Here is a 15,817-nt window from a genome sequence, read left to right as displayed (position 1 = left end):
TGGTGGGCAATGGAGATCTTAATGCTACCGTGGCCATGTCCATGTGATTGTAGACAGGGTAGCACACGCAGGGGGAATTTATTAACCCAGTGACTTTCCACCCTTTCTTGAACTCTTGAACTATGCATCTACGTTCTTGATTTTACCGTCGGGATGCCATCTCAGCACGGATCAAGTCCACCCCTCCTTAAAGCAACATCGTCCCTTCCAGTCGATGAAAGAGCCCGGGATCGCTTCAAAGCCAGGATCTCCCGCGACTGGTGCACACAGCAGTATGTATACCCAATGCCACCCACAGCCATCTTCAGCCTTCAAGAACAGCATTAACAGACCAGCAGTTCTGTCCTGGGAGGATATCTAACCGCTCTACTTCTCTCCGCCGCACGAAAGTTCATTGACGCGAAGGGCGGAGACGTCGCAAAATACCCCGACCCCATCCATGTGTTCATCCAGTTCCTCCGCATGGTGGCGCCAGGTCAAGTGTCGATCTCGTGCAAGTTACTCCGCGCCACGTCCAGACTATGCGTTGTCAAGGTCGAGCTTGACCTAGAACCTCAACCAGCAAAGGGACAAGCCCAGGAACATGGATGGCCGCAAAGCCAGCCCAATCTTCCTTCGCGCGCCGGAACGTCCCAACAATCACAATCTCCGTCTTGCGTCGCGATCGCTACATTTGCCAGATTAGACAGGGAGGAAGGTCTTACGCAGGCCTCCACACCGCCGACTCTATATTCGCCACCGAATCGCGAGACAGAATGCGTTATTATCGATGACCCCCTCGTCGACGCAATCCCCGTAACTCGAAAACTGCACTGGGTTGCACCCCGCTCGAAGGACGGCCTGTGGGGCCATAGATTAGGCGGCCACGAGCGCGAGGTCTGGCTATCCTTTCGCGACGGGGAAAAGATCTCGGATCTTCTCCATTTAGCGCTGCTCGCGGACATGGTAAGACTAAGTCGATCCAATAAATCCAAGCGACCCAGATTCAAATACATACATATGCCAAGCAGCCAACTCCCCTCGGCGAACGATAATTAACGCGCTATTATAACTAGCCCCTCCAACCACCGGCCACCCACGCAGCGGGCTTCTACGCGCGCCACGCCGTCTCCACACTCTGTCAATCAGTGGAGTTCAAGAAGCGGCCCGGCCCGAACACGGAATGGGTTTTGGTAAGGTCGAATTCCCTGCGCATTGTTGACGGGCGGTATGATGTGAGTGTGCAGATTATGGATGAGGATGGGGATATTCTTGCGTTGAGTAATCATGTTGTGATTATTTCGGATTTGGACAGGAAGGCGAGGATGTAAATAATCGCGCTTAAGACCGGGCGCTCTTTGATGCCCATGTCGAGCTAGTCCATAGGTCGCTTGGAGGGTTAGGCTGCGTTAGCATATATTCAGTAGACTCAACGGGACACGCACAGGCTTAAACAATGCTGTGGACATTACCTGTGCTTGGTTGTGCCTACCGTTTCGAGGACATCGGGCCCTGGTGCGCTCTTTCCTATTTTTCTTCAGCTTCACGATCCCGGGTGGCGTCTTCCTCACCAACTCCCAGTTCCCTAGGTAACTGAATTTGATGAGATAGAAATGGAAGGGACTACTGTTGAACATCAGTCGGTCGCACCTGCCATAGCTACTTGAGTGGTTGGGTGCACGATACTTTGCCTCGCCGTACTCTGGGAACATTTGAGATCTTAATAGGACGCAACATCATATTTCAAGAAGCGGCCTATTTCAAAAAGCGGTCTCTATCCGTCAATTGGTCTGAATCATCAATCACCAATGGTTCCGGGAAGTTCTCAAAGATTCTCCAATGCCCCAAGAGACCTCTTTCCTTGTCCGCAAGCGACATACAAAAGTGTCGTATCTAATCCTCCAACATATCGCCAAGCTAAGCGTGCTAGATCCAGTAATTGTCCTATTCTTTGTGCAAGCACAACGAGACCGACCAGGGATACATAAGAATTTAGAGACAGAAAAGGACAGCTCAAGTCGCGCCTAGATTGCCTCGTCATCACTGGAGTCGAGAGAATACTTTGCGCTCCTGCGAGGGGTTGTGGGAGCACGCCGCGGGCGACTGTGGGCAGGACCACGTGTCTGTGGGGTGTGGGTGTCATTGTCTGAGTCCATGTACTCATCATCATCTGAGTCAGCGGGAGGGACCGCCATCCTGTGAGGAGCAGGAGTTGTGGTGCCCTTTTTGGTAATGAAGACATCCTCCTCTTCTATGGAAGCTACCACACCGTCTATGAACCCAGTGTTGCCTGCAATGGCGGTTTCAGCATCTGACTCCTCAACGCTAGGAATGACCCCCGCGGTCTCGACTTCGGTCTTCACTTTGACGTCTTCTTCTTTCTTGACATCATCTCCGTCTTCATCCTCATCGCTGTGCACAAGTATCGCCTGTATTAAGCTCTGGCCAGCGGATTTCTTGGACCCGGATTGACTTGGCGTCGCTAGGCCCTTGGCTGTCCTATTTTTTCCTTTCCCAGTAGATGCAGAGGGCGCCTTCGAGACTTTATTCTGGGAGCGGCGGGGAGTTTGAAGAGCACTAGCCGAATGCCTGCCACGGGGTATTTTGTCCACAAACACTCCGTTCTTGGCCGCCTCGGCCTTGAGCTCGTCGGCCATCTTGCGGTGCTTGCGGAGCCTGTTCTTGATAGTATCATAATTGGCACCTTGACCGAACATTGTGGCAATAGCATTGTAGTCAATCTAAACATGTCGGACAGGCACTCAGCACATGACTTGGAAATGAAAAGGAACTAGATAGATAGCTTACCTTTCCCGGATTAGCGGCAATAATAGCTGCCAGCAAGCGATCGTTGGCTTCAGAGTCCCAGGTGACCATTTCCGCGGCTGGGTGTCGTATCGGTGAGAAAGGAACTAGTAGAACAGAGCAGAGCGAATGGGACTCAAGCCTGCTGTAATATTTAGCGTCTTGAATCGAACGTTTGGTTGAAGGCAGTCAAAGTGCAAAACAGCGGATAGAATCCAAGGGGCTCCAGAAGATGAATTAGATAGACGGATGAGAGGAAAGACAGACAGAAGTGAGAACTAGACCAATGGGTAGGTGATCTGAGGATAAGTCTGACTGCGACAATGAAGAAGGAAGGTCATGAGCAGAGCAAAGAAGAGCGGAAGTGTTGGTCACAGAGAGGGAAGTGAAGAGAACAGTGAAGAAAAGCCAAGGGCACAGTGAAGAAGCAGTAACACATCAGCGGGCTCCATCAAGACCTTCAGCCCTCCCTAGCTCCACTTGACCTTCCCTTAACTTCTACTTAACACTGTCTTTCTTTTCCTCTCCTTTCCCTTGCTACCATCCTTCTATCCCTCACCATCATCCTTCTATCCCTTAATACCTACCCGCAGATCACTGATACCTTGTACAATAAACCTCTTGACAACATCATCGATCTTTCCCGCACTCTAAACGTCCAAAACTCTTCAAGATGCCCGTGAAATGGACGGCTGAGAGGGACCAACTCGTAGGTTCCCCCCTTGAACTCCCTCAAGCAGTTCAGAATAACCTTGTCCTGATGACAGCTCCTTCTCAAAATCCTTGAGACCCATGATCTCAAGCTCGACCCCAAAAAGGTTGTTGCAGCATGGCGTAAGTTCTTCCTCCCCTATCATTCTTATTTCTTCCCCAAGTATAAACACCCACTTCATGAACGCCTACCTAACAACCAACCCCCCAGCCGGCGAAGCAAAAGACAAACCAACCCCCCGCGCAATAACCGAGCGTCTCGTGCGCATCCGCCAGAACATCAAGGACGCTTCGGGGAAAAGCAACGAGGGGACCAAACTTACTATCGCATCTGGAACAAACAGCGCTGAGTCTACCCCGAGCAAGCCGAAGAAATCATTCGCCATTTCGACTCCCGGCTCGGGTAAGCGCAAGCGGGGCGAGAACCAGAAGGATGCACTTGAACTTGGATCGCCCCTGAAAAGGGAAATGGACGTCGATGGCCAGGATGAGGATGAGGACAACGAGCCCAGTACGCCTTCACCCTCTAAGAAGGGCAAGAGCAAGAATCTTTATGATATCCCGGCTTTCTCTGCTGCGCCGTCGCCCTCCTCTGCGAGCATTGTGCAGAGTAGCCCGAATGTCGTAGCTGAAAGTAGTCTGGGTCTGAATCTAGGCTCGACATTGGACAATGATGGTTCCGTCTTTGGAGGCGATATCCCCGTTAAGCGCAGTATAAGCAGAGCGCGCCGTGCTCCTTCTCAGTATGGAATGGTCCAGTACGGTGAGCATTTTGGGAAGGAGGATAGTGATGCTGCAAGTACGGATGACATCGACAGCTCGGTTTCGGAGTTTATTGACTGCCATGAGGATGATGAGGATTATGCTTGATGGTTTAGGGTTTTGGGGAGCTGTTGTTGGTTCTCTTAGGGATCTAGGAAATTTTTCTCTTTATTTTCTTTATGCGAATATGGGCGCAGCAAAAATTGTGAGACATGGCAGATATGTTTTTAGGGCTTAAAGGAGGACCAAAGTTCAATAAATTTGATTGATTGAATATACGGCCCTCTATCTGACTGTAGATGCGGCGTATCTGCTTTCCATTGATAACACGCAAATGCAAACCATATGTTAACCCCTCCCACTCCCTTCAAAAATTCAAATACATTTCCAAATTCAAAGCGCAGAGAAAATATGAGCGTAGAAAAGGGAAACAAAACGCCAATCTCAAGGCACCCCAGCAGCTAGACCAAATCTGCCAGCTGCCCATTCCATTTCATTACCCCAAGGCAAAACCATGTTCCAATCCGCAACAGTCTCAGTCCAGCGCAGCCGATTGTCATGACTCATGCAAACTCTTCATCCTCTTCTTCAACCTTCACCATGTCAACCTCGGCAGCAACCTCCTTCAGACGTCCTAAGCCCTGAGTCCCTTCCACCTCCGACCCTCCAGTACTACCACCCCTAACCTTCTTAGCCGGACTCCCCTTCTCAACAGCCTCCTTGATTGCACTTTTCATCAGCTCCGCGTCCTCTCCTACGATCTCCACTTCCTGACGACCCGGGCCAGCCGTGACAATTTTGATGTCCTTATTCGGCCTCCCTCTCTTCCGAGGAGACGCAGACGCAGAGCCAGTCTCGGCGGCGTTGCTTGAGTTGTCGGTAGGTTTGACCTTGCCTTTGCCCTTTCCTTTGCCCTTTTCTGGGGAAGCGACAAGATCCGGGTTCTTGGTTTTGACATTGTCTTTCAAGCGTTGAATGCGGTGTTGGACTGCGCTGACGGAGCATTCTGGAGTAGGACGAGAAGAGCGAATGTTAGCAGATTCTATCCTCTTGCTCTGAATTTTAATATACTGGGGAGAAAGGTAAAAAGAGCACAAAAACATACCAGGCCCCATGTACTCCGCGATAGCAGACCAGTTCAATTTCGCGTCGTTGGTGGAAATAATTGCCACTAGGAGCTGGAGAGTCAGATGAGTTAGCTGTCTGGCCTCCTGGCAGACGTACCCAAAGGGATTTGTGATAAGGCACCGTCTGATGGGTGGAGGGATGACCTACCTTGGCATCCGCCTGGTCGTTCCAGATCATGGGCATGTTGGCGATATTTGTTCGATTTGGATGGTGGGTTAGTAAGGATGATAGAAATCAAGTTGTTGGAGTGATTGGGTGTCTCTGAGGTGGGTTGCTGGTGGGTGGTATGGAGGCAAAGGTAGGTTGTAGGATGGTTGGTGGTGATGCGGTGGTGGTAGAGTAGTTGAAGAGAAAGGAGCAAGGGTAAGAAGGTGAAGGATAAGAGATTGAGTATAGGGGGAGAAAAGGTAAAGAGGAAGGGCAAAAAGCTATGGAGAGAGGGAGGTAGGAATTGGAGTGAGAGTAAAAGTGAGAGTGTTATTCCTGTCTCCAGCTGTCACTGAAGAAATGTGCTCTTGATTCACCCGATCCTTCACTTCAGCTGAACGCTACGCTCAATAATGATTCCCAGAGGTAATAAGACAACGCAATCCTGAAATATCAGCTACCTAAGAGGTAAGGGAACCAGGACCAACGCTAGTTATCTGCGCTCTCTCAAATACAAAGTCATCATGCTCTTTCGGGGGGTATGCTGAAAAGTAATCATCAAAGAGCAGCTCTTCCCTAGATTTGGCCCGTGTCTTCAGGTTATCAAACTGGCGAAACACCCGGCCTAATGTCACATAGAGCTCACAATAGGCGAGTCTGTTTTCTAAGGTCAGAAATGTCGAAACTAAAGTCAGGATATATACTCACTGCATGCCCACGCACTGTCGTGACCCCTTTCCGAAGGTGTACAGATACTTTTCTAGCATTTTTGCCCTCTTTGGATCCAGCCAGCGCTCAGGATCGAATCTCTCTGCATTTGGAAATATGCTCTCGTTATGGTGCGTCATCCAGGAGCTCATGCTCACCACGGTCTAAGCAAGGCTATGTTAATGCAGCCCAGTATATCACAGAGGGAAAGACCTACACCCGGAGGAGCATAGTAGCCGTGGAATTCTGCACCAGAAGCTGGAACTACGCGGGGAAGCCGGCCAGGGTTGGCAAAGCATAGTCTTAGCTTGTCAGCTCCTGGCAAGAAGTTTGCGTTTGAGGATCCTTACCGAAGAGATTCCTTCATCACAGCAGTCTGTCGAGTTAGCACTGGCAGCCTGCTATCCTAGCAATTATACTACTCACCAAATACGGAAGTTTCTCCAACGTAACATAATCCATGCGTGCGTCAGGATTGGGGAACGCGTCTCTGAGTTCGGTTGAGACTCGTGCATAGACTTCCGGGTTAATAACGATCTGATACGCCGCCATATTCATGGCGTTGCCTGTCGTATCTGCAGCAGCTCCAAGGAGGCTCTGGGACTCGTCCGATAACTCATCCACAGTGGGTATCTTGTATCCCTCTGCCGCGTCAGGTCGGAGTAACTGGTGAAAGATGGTGCTTCGAGAAACTTTTTCGCGTCTGTCTATTGTATCCTTCACCCGGAGTATTTGGTCACGAGAGCTCTAAGAAGCATCAGTAAAATGACCGGAAATCTCTCGAAGGAAAGCGAACTTGGTGCTGGAACATCATCCTTGCCAATGGCCCGCTTATGCGTTTGGCAAGCCAGTAGGGTATACGCATCGCCATCTGCTGAACAGCAGGAAATTGCTGAAAGAACCAGATGGCGGGACCCATGTCTCGAAAGTCATTAAACCACTCAACCCCAAAGTCATCTTTATCAAGAAAATCATAACAGTTGTCAAAGGCGTAGTCCGTGATGGCGTCTATCGATATTGCCCGGAAGCCATGATGGAGGTCGATACCATTTCCAGATTCGAAAGCCTTGTTCATGCGTGTGATAAGTTTCTGCGCCTTTTCCTGCACGATACCCTCTAGCTCCAGGACCTTTTTTCGCGAGAAGAACGGGCTCAGAGCAGCTCTTTTTACACGGTGGACGTCCGAGCTCGTGGAGGTAAACGTAGATTCATCAATTCCGAATGCACTATAGAACTTAGCATCCTTGGTGAAGCGAGAACCCACGTAGTATATCTTGTCGCCGTTTTCGGGGTCACTGAGGTGGATTTCATTAGGCGTAATCCGAACAATTGGACCTGGATTGGTCAGAGAACTTGGTGTAACGAGGAATCAGGGGTAGATATCTTGGTAGTACCATATTGCTCGTGCAGCTCCTGGACCTGAAGGTAAAATCGTCCTCTTACAATATTGTACCAAGTAGAGTATAACCAAGTTGTCTTTGCGATGAAGGGCCCAGGTATATTTGCCAGCGGATGGAAATTGAGTCGATAGATCACTATCAAGGCAGCTCGTAAGACCGCGACGAGGAGGAACACGGCAAATAGTTCGATGATACGTTGCATAGCCATGACTTAGCAGCTCCTAGAAATCTTTGCGATATATGTATCAACTCGTCGAGGTTGAGTAGAAATCCGAAAGGTGGACGGGGCGGGATCGCGTAACCTTATATGACTTTAGCGGTAGGGTGCGCCAGGAAGCAAACATTTCACTGGATGAAGGGATATGTCCGAGACTTCAGAAAACTGGGGCCGAGCCGGTGTATGGTTTTCTGGGGCTGTATATATCCTTTGGCGACTTTACCAACGCGAAATGCCCGACTTGATGGGTGCTGTCACACTTCGCAACGTGCACAGCACGTACTCGATCGGATCTCCGAGGGCCTCGGGGTACCCAAGGGCGATTACAAACTGCGGAGATAAGTATCAGACCTGCATGTTTTGTCCGTATTAGGAAGTAATTTCTTTGGTCTGGACGGCGTCGACAGGCCTGTGCAACCTCTGATTATCGAGTAGTCAACGGACAGGTGACTATGCACGGGGCCCTGACATGCTCTGCATTGATCCAGTCATGAGCGATTTTCAGAAACAGCGACATCTATCAGAAGACAAGGAAAAGGCAAAGCGGGTATAGGTGCCAATTGAAGTCGACAGCCCAATCCGAGAAGCGGAGGTGAAACAATCAACAGCGGGCTTCCAGAATGGCCAATCAATAGCATTACGGGCAATTTTTCGGTGTCTTGGTATGCTGGCCCAGTCCGTAAGGTGCCAAAAAGAAACCGTCGTAAAAACGACTCAACAGCCTTCCACAGGCCTGTCTGGATCAATCAAATGTGCCAGGCAAGCGCAATGCAAATAGCCATGTCCAGTCTTGGTATTTGGCCTGCAGCTCCTGATAGGAGGGGTGTCGGGCGTCACATACCCTGCGCCATTTTGAAAGAAAGACGTTGTAAAGAAAAGAAAACGTCCATGGAAAACGAGCCTGATGTCTTGATCTTGGAAACGTCTCCGCACCAGGGCCAAGAGAGCTTGAAGAGCGTCATTTGCCCACTGACGACCAGAAATGGCATCGCGTTTCTTTGCTTTGTCGGCCTGAATTCCAATCCCGGGATCGGCGACAGGGTACAGGGAATTGCATTCTGTCGTTCCAATCAGTCAATCTGCAGCGCGATTGCCCACCCTTCAACGATTGAATCGATCAACCCTATAATGCTTTGTCAAATCACCCGTCGCTTGCGATTAGAGCCTTTGACCAGAGCCCCGGGACAGACATTGTACCTTCGGTTACCCGTCCTAGACATCAGGAATTACCACCTTTGTACCGTGAGACCGCTATAGTCAGTTGAACACCCAGATGCTGCCTTCCGCGCTTCACTTCGTACCGGAGTCCTGTCATCGGAGGTTCCCACTACTTCCAAGTCATTGCCGTAGCCCGGGATATGAATGAGTCACTATAATAGACAGCGTTAGAAAGGAAAAGGTTGGCATTGAATAAAAACGAACAATTCTGGGGATTGAAACCCGCTCGGTCCTGGCGTACAGATTCCCATAGCTTGTAGGCACAATGATTGACGAGACATCTGTGTGTCGGCTAGAGGGTAAGGCCTCTCGGTTAGGCTTCTGAGGCGCTCCTGAGGCTGACGTCGCTTCTAATCAGATTGTGTTGACAAAGGGATTTAGCAGGGGCTGACGGTTGCGAGATTGATGAATCGTTGAAGTTGCCTGCTGACACTGGCTGAGACTAGGCGGCGCCTGCGGCGGGACAAGACAGCAGCGGGTAACAACAATATACGACCAGTATGTACCGTGTCTAGTAAGAAGAGGGCTGGATAAGTAATTTCACTGATATTTCGCAGTAGAGTCGTTTTCTGGCCCACAGCCAAATAGTCAAATCTGAGAATATGCCGTGTAACGCCAGAAGATTGACCCATCTACTAGTAGAATAGCATAAGAACCGCAGAACACCGAGACTGAAGATCAGGCAGATAGGGAATGTTGGGCGGAAGAAAAGCCGAAGACAAAAGGCCACCAATGTACAAATTCCGAACACTGGAACACCATGCTCTTTCCTGTTGGGTCAAGAAACCAGTGACATATAAAACCAACCCCCCCCCCCTCCAAAGACCGCGAAACGCCTGAATACCATTAGGGATTTGAGAGAAATGAGAGCTGCATTGTGAGGACGAAAGACCCTTTGTACCTCATCACCACGCATGGTCGCCGCCACCCATATCAACGTCGTGACCATTCCAATCCTCGTCCCCGCTCAGCTCATCGTCCAAGAAGTCTTGTTCGTTGAATTGAGTCTCCCGTGGACGTTGATTATCAATCCGGATCACTACCACATCACACATCCCCTGAACGAATGCCACATCGGTATCACTATCGTCTTCATGCAGACGATAGCCACTTGGCGATGGACTTTGGTTATCCTCTTCATCGGAATGCTTGAGACTCGCAATTCGGGCACTTTTACGCTTCGACGGTGATGAAAATTTGGTCCCGTTCGCTCGCGGACCTTCGGTTGAGGTTGGCTCGCCTGATTCCTGCCCCTGTGCATTCCGCGCGATAGTGCAAAGTGCCGGGTTTGGCGGCGCACTTCGCCGCAGAAAGACCCTTTCTAGCTTGCCAATCCATTTCTCGCGAAAAGAGGCGCGGTCACGCCATCCAGTTTTCAGGATTGCGCTAATCACCAATTTCCGTAAATTCGGCAATTGCGGAGCAGCTTCAATGAGAGAGGCAAAGAAGGCTTCAGCTGTGCTGTCCTTCCATCTGCGCAACTGCACCATCTCCACATGCTGCAGGGTGATAGGCCATGTGGGTATTTCAGACGGTGAAAGAACCTCGTCAAAATGGGGTTCCATATCGTGAAAGCTAGACTGATCATGCATCGAGAGATCAAACGTTAACTTCTCCAAAGACCGGCAAGTCTCCTTTAGGTCAACGATGAAAGAAAGACTGAGATGGCGGTTGTGACTGAGGCTCAACTCTCGCAGGCTTTTCCCGTGGGAGGCAAGAAATAGACTGAAATTGGCAGTCGTCACGTCGTCACAGTTGTTAATGGTAAGAAAAGTCAGGTTCGACGGTAATCTTGGGAGAAGAAGGTCGTTTACTATGGAGGACTCCACAAACTCCAGCCGACGCAGATTGGAGAGCTTATTGAGAGCTGCAGCCAGACAGTCGACTTCAGATTCAGCCTGAACCTCATCGCCGTCCGGATCCTCCGCAGAGGCGTGCAATATCCTGAGGTCTCGGATGCTTTTGAAAGGAGCTTGTTTATGATTTGCTAGCATGACCGGAAGCAAGTTTTGCGTATTCATAAACCGAGCATTCCAGTCCCAGCTGCGGAGTCGGATCGAGCTTGAATTGATCAGAGCAAAAAGTGTCTCAGGATAGACCCATTTGGAACGTGGCATTTCCCATTGGGGAAGGCCAACCGTGTAGTCACTGTTATGGTAGAGCCGCAGAACACTCACCTGCGGTGTATGCTCAATCAATTTGTGTAGGTCGAAGTACCCTAAGGTGGGACCGCTTTTATACACCAGGAGCGTTTCGACATCAACATGCAACTCTTTTATCTTGTTGACATAATTTGTGGAGAGACTGTCTTGAGGCTTGACAAGAAGGCTTAATAAACCGTGTGACTTTGGTGCAGGTATCAAAGGTGGAGAATAGTAGAGGGCTGCGAGCGCAGGCTCATGGAAACTGCGACATAGTAGGGCAACTGCCACCAACCAATTTACCGTGCTGTGTCTCCTAATAGCCCTTTCGTCGACAAGAGGGTAGGAGGCGCGAAGAAAGATGTCAAAAAGGATGTGGTATGGGAGAGTCTGCCAAGGTGGTATAACTCCAGAACTAATGAACGGGGTATCCGGCTCCCTGGCTTTTCTGCGCTTGTTGAGGGGACGCCCTAGCTCTAAGCGCCGCTTTTTTGAGGTTCTGTTTGCCCTTTGCGATTGGGATCTCGTCTTGACTGAACGGTTGCGGCGGGCACGACGAGGTGTCACTTGCGTAGTAGGATTGGGGTGTGCAGCAACGTTTAGCAGACTAGCCTCCCTCGTCGAACTTCCCGGATCTTCACCCCGAGGTATCTCAAAATCATCATCTGTAGACTCCTCGCGATACGATGTAGGAATGCGTTTCGAGTTTCGAGGACGTAAAGAGAGCGAGAGGCGTCTTGACCTCTGCTGGCCAGTCCCGTCGCCCTCGTCCAGAACCTCCTCGGAACCGCTATCTTCATTGTAGGATTGGACATGGGTGCGATTCGAGCGAACAGGTCGCGACCGTGTTGCAGAAGGCCTGCGTGGGGAACGAATGGAAGAAGCCATGATCGCAGACCCTAGCAACGGCGTCTAGTACTGCGGGACGGAGGAGGAGGGAGGGTAAAGTGGAATCATGTTCCGGTGAGTAAAGGTGTTGTTAGAGGAAAAGTGAAGCGCATGGGAGCGAAAGAGTCCGGACAGTCATCACTAACAGAGTAAATGAGACATAAACTTGCAGGTCATTGAGGAGGAAGTAACACGAGTATGAGATGAAGCGGAGATGATGTCGAGCTGCCAAGGGAGAGAGGTTTATCGATAAGAGCTGGAGTCTCCAAAGCCAATGGCCTGATCGCGATGGGGACAGCCGCGTCAGGTGACCGGGCACCAAGGCAGCAAGGCATCAGCATCCGCCTGGGCCCAGGCTAGTCCCAGAGCGCTAAACCCAGGCGGGCGTTAGACTGTTGCCCTGGCCGTCTCGAAATAGCAACAGGCTTAACAGCGGGCGCTCAGTCCAAGAGGCTAGAGGTGCTAGTCAGGCTAGTCACTCTAGTCCACGCCCAAGAGTCGCTCACGATTGTCGCCGCGCTTTTAAAGCGCCCGCCCTCGTCCAGCCACCCTCCTCCTCACCTCCCCTCTTCCCTCATTGCTATTCGCGGCCATGGCTCTCTGTCATCTCCTGAGCCCTCACGATGAAGGACTCTGTTGCTTGACTGCTCCTGCGTGACTTTGCTGTTCATATATATACCCCTCCTTTGCGACTCATGCGTCTAGTCCAGGCTGGCCCCAGTTTGGCTGTGATTCTGCCACCACCTGATACTACTTGTATTATCTCTCTTTGTTCGTCTGACGCGACCCGAGACCAGCTTCTCCGCAGCTCCCATGTGCCTCCGAGCCGCTCTCTAAATTATACATACGCCCATCCTCTGGTTTCAATCTCGGCAGCTGGTCGTCTTTGACCGGCCGGATTGTTGTTCGCGATGCAGGGCACTTTCCCAGCTATGATGAATCAGGCCGATCGCAACGAGTTAGGCGGCGCTCCCATAGTAATCCAGCAGTATGCGCGTTACCCAGCTTCCATTGAGCCGGGTTTACAGAGCGGCTCGTCCATTGGCAGTACACAATCACACTTAGGCAACTCCAAGTCACCCCCGCTGCATCGCAAAGCAACTCCTCGAAGCGTCCAATCGTCGCCCACTGCGCCGCGTCCAGCTATTCCTCCAGGGCCACCAATACGCTCAGGGCCGTCGATGTCCCCTCCAATGTTCGATAACTCAAGGCAACGACAGATGGGCGATACGAATGACCAAGGTGATGCTCGATCTTTACCGTCGCGCGAAATTACGGATGAGAATATCGACGACGCATATATCCTTTTCATCTTCTATTGCAATCCCAACGTCCCCCTCTCGGCCGATTCAACTGAGCTGCGCAAGACGTTCCGATGCCCTCCTCGCAGCGACGGAAAGAGTTTCAGCATTTTTGCACTGTGGGAGCTGATAAAGAGACTGGACAGCAAAGAACTGAAGACTTGGATCCAGCTGGCTATTGAGTTGGGAGTAGAACCCCCTGATATGGAAAAGAAACAAAGCACCCAAAAGGTTCAACAATACGCGGTCCGTCTGAAGGTACGCTTTTCATGTCTCCTATGGCTGCTCGAATTCTTACCGTTTTAGCGTTGGATGCGCGCGATGCACGTTGATGCATTTTTCGAATACTGCCTTGGCCACCAGCATCCCTACTATACACAACTTCCGCCGAATAATGCTGTCGTCAGTGACAGTCGCGATGGCGTTCCCTTGGAGGAGGATCTTGCCTTGCGGGCACTCGTTCCACAATGGAAACCGAAGCGCGGGAGAAAGAGGGCGGAGGAGAAAGAAAACTCGAACGAGAGGGCCATCAAACGGCCGCAGCTTGATACTTCCATCGTTTTTCAGGCAAACACATTTCCTGCACACTCCGCGACGTTTCCACAAAGTGCCATTCCATTTAGCGCATTTCCAGAGGACATGGAGTCCAATGACCCGTGGATGGCAGCGTCCTCATTCCCAACCGACGTCACAGCAGACGCGCCTAACACTCAACCGGGGTCAGATCTTCGATGGAAAAGCCTTGACCGTGAGGCGTCTCCTGCTGGCTATCCACAATCGGCCGTCATCCCTAGAGGGCACCATACATCAGACGTATTTCTTTCTGCTGCCGAACCACGATCTGCAGTCACGCCATCTTCCGGAGATAAGTCTCGTGCCAAAAGGCGACACGGTCCCGCTGTCTCTTCTGCTTGGCCCAATAACGCAACGTCCTCTACTGGGAAGATGCGCGGCAGGCCGCCGAACAGGGGTACGACGTCCGGCCCATTTTCTTCCTTTCCCGTCAATCCCAACCGTTCGGACCCATCACATCTGCACAGCACTGCAGTCAGGCCATCACCCTCTATTGTTCTTGAACAGGACCCTGCAAATGCCCAGTACCACCAGTCACCAACACCTATCAATGGCAACGCAAAGCCTAATAAGCTCCAGCTCCAAGTGCCGCAGCACTCTGGCGCTCCTGTGCGACTAGCGACGCCACCTACATTGTTGGTAAACGGCGTGAGCAACGAGTCGGCTACCATGAAAAATGGATCCGCAAATTTCGCGCCAGAGGGACCTAGTAGCACGGTTGCGAGCTCCGCCTCCAATGTCAACCGCGGAAGCGCTACCAACACCATGATAAGCCCGGATGATGTAGCGCGGATATTATCAAACGAGCTGTTGCGAGCAAAACTCACCGGTCGTCAGGCTCCGCTGAATCCAGACGAGGCCCGGGCTTTGGCATCAGTCGTGGTGGCACATCTGTCTGCGCTGTACTCTAAATTACCTTTTGGCGCAGCTGCCCTAACCTCAGCTTTGCACCTAGGGCTTGGTCCATACTTTGGATATGCCGGGGTGACGGATAACACATTAATGGTGCATATCAAACCGAGACTCAACACCGGTGTTATTGCTGGCCAAGGTTCTGCTTACACCCTCTCCGTGGAATACAGAAATGCATCAGGCGTCCTATCCAAAGTCTCGTTTGAAGATCTGCACATTAGCCATGCTGGTGGCAATCCTGCAATGGCCACGGGAGCGCTTGATATCCCACGGCAACAGGACGACTTGGACGATGGTGCTGCTGAGCTCGACAGCTTGACTGATGCCGAGTACGAAGTGGACAACGGTGATAATGCCGTACCCGAAGCCACATGGAAGCAGCGGTACATCAAGTTGCGCGCACAGCTGCAGAAAAGAGAACGTTCTCTGTCTCAGTACAAGAAGAAGATCCTCGAGTCTGTCATGGCAGACATATAACGGCGTCCCTTGATACCCAGCCATCTACGAGCTTGGGGAATGATCTACTCCGCGTTCTGTTCTCCTTACTATCTTCGTGGGGATTAGGTTTCTTTATACCCTATTGCTTCATGCAGAGCAATAGCTTTTATTTTTCTTTTCGGCATTTGCCTCTTTGTTTCTTTATTCAGATACCCACATCGCAGTGTTACTTTTACGATATGATTGCAAGTACGAATAATGATGGATGGTTCCAATCACTCAGATTTCCCTCCTAAATATCATGTAGCCAGCTTCTATCAAGAAAGCGAAAGAGAACCACCAAAGCTTATTCATCCCCTAATTTAAGAAAACAAAAGGAAATCTCATCGCATCGCCAAGTCCAAGTCAGATCAAATCAAGTCTCCCTTGGCTGCATCAAATTCCCGATCCTCACGCAGGCCTCCTAAGTAAACCTAAAGGCCCTTCCGA

The 15,817-nt window shown here is 50.9% G+C and overlaps 8 protein-coding genes across 8 annotated transcripts; 4 read left to right on the top strand and 4 right to left on the bottom strand.

The window, feature by feature from the left end:
• Positions 1–2: 2 nt before the first annotated feature.
• On the top strand, positions 3–361 carry BDV17DRAFT_262159 (uncharacterized protein). Its single transcript, XM_073757754.1, has one exon. The coding sequence runs from the start codon at positions 154–156 to the stop codon at positions 325–327; it is 174 nt and encodes a 57-aa protein (XP_073616072.1). The 5' UTR covers positions 3–153; the 3' UTR covers positions 328–361.
• On the top strand, positions 333–1,349 carry BDV17DRAFT_77821 (thioesterase family protein). Its single transcript, XM_073765121.1, has 2 exons — positions 333–945; positions 1,056–1,349. Exons 1-2 carry the CDS (start codon positions 463–465, stop codon positions 1,308–1,310), a joined length of 738 nt encoding a protein of 245 aa, XP_073616071.1. The 5' UTR covers positions 333–462; the 3' UTR covers positions 1,311–1,349.
• A 654-nt stretch (positions 1,350–2,003) lies between these two features.
• BDV17DRAFT_290887 (uncharacterized protein) lies at positions 2,004–2,856 on the bottom strand (the record flags this gene model as incomplete). Its single annotated transcript, XM_073762009.1, has 2 exons — positions 2,004–2,720; positions 2,788–2,856. 2 exons carry the CDS (start codon positions 2,854–2,856, stop codon positions 2,004–2,006), a joined length of 786 nt encoding a protein of 261 aa, XP_073616070.1.
• A 449-nt stretch (positions 2,857–3,305) lies between these two features.
• On the top strand, positions 3,306–4,459 carry BDV17DRAFT_77814 (uncharacterized protein). The gene is made up of 3 exons (XM_073765120.1): positions 3,306–3,493; positions 3,552–3,618; positions 3,707–4,459. The coding sequence occupies exons 1-3, from the start codon at positions 3,458–3,460 to the stop codon at positions 4,363–4,365; spliced, it is 762 nt and encodes a 253-aa protein (XP_073616069.1). The 5' UTR covers positions 3,306–3,457; the 3' UTR covers positions 4,366–4,459.
• Positions 4,460–4,820: 361 nt separating this feature from the next.
• Positions 4,821–5,568, bottom strand: BDV17DRAFT_290885 (uncharacterized protein; the record flags this gene model as incomplete). Its single annotated transcript, XM_073762008.1, has 3 exons — positions 4,821–5,263; positions 5,363–5,435; positions 5,533–5,568. The coding sequence occupies 3 exons, from the start codon at positions 5,566–5,568 to the stop codon at positions 4,821–4,823; spliced, it is 552 nt and encodes a 183-aa protein (XP_073616068.1).
• Positions 5,569–5,860: 292 nt separating this feature from the next.
• Positions 5,861–8,155, bottom strand: BDV17DRAFT_262150 (cytochrome P450). Its single transcript, XM_073757753.1, has 7 exons — positions 7,635–8,155; positions 7,037–7,575; positions 6,667–6,987; positions 6,591–6,616; positions 6,458–6,542; positions 6,241–6,404; positions 5,861–6,189 (listed from the first exon to the last, which is right to left on the bottom strand). Exons 1-7 carry the CDS (start codon positions 7,846–7,848, stop codon positions 5,994–5,996), a joined length of 1,545 nt encoding a protein of 514 aa, XP_073616067.1. The 5' UTR covers positions 7,849–8,155; the 3' UTR covers positions 5,861–5,993.
• A 1,688-nt stretch (positions 8,156–9,843) lies between these two features.
• BDV17DRAFT_77780 (uncharacterized protein) lies at positions 9,844–12,190 on the bottom strand. The gene has a single exon (XM_073765119.1). It carries the CDS (start codon positions 12,102–12,104, stop codon positions 9,981–9,983), a length of 2,124 nt encoding a protein of 707 aa, XP_073616066.1. The 5' UTR covers positions 12,105–12,190; the 3' UTR covers positions 9,844–9,980.
• Positions 12,191–12,889: 699 nt separating this feature from the next.
• abp2 (putative ARS binding protein Abp2) lies at positions 12,890–15,661 on the top strand. The gene is made up of 2 exons (XM_073765118.1): positions 12,890–13,663; positions 13,712–15,661. Exons 1-2 carry the CDS (start codon positions 13,016–13,018, stop codon positions 15,365–15,367), a joined length of 2,304 nt encoding a protein of 767 aa, XP_073616065.1. The 5' UTR covers positions 12,890–13,015; the 3' UTR covers positions 15,368–15,661.
• The last annotated feature ends 156 nt before the right edge of the window (positions 15,662–15,817 follow it).

This window comes from Aspergillus undulatus (genome assembly GCF_047715775.1).
Source record: "Aspergillus undulatus strain CBS 261.88 unplaced genomic scaffold BDV17scaffold_21, whole genome shotgun sequence".
Classification (NCBI taxonomy): Eukaryota; Fungi; Ascomycota; class Eurotiomycetes; order Eurotiales; family Aspergillaceae; genus Aspergillus; species Aspergillus undulatus.
This window is presented reverse-complemented; position numbering and strand designations above follow the sequence as displayed.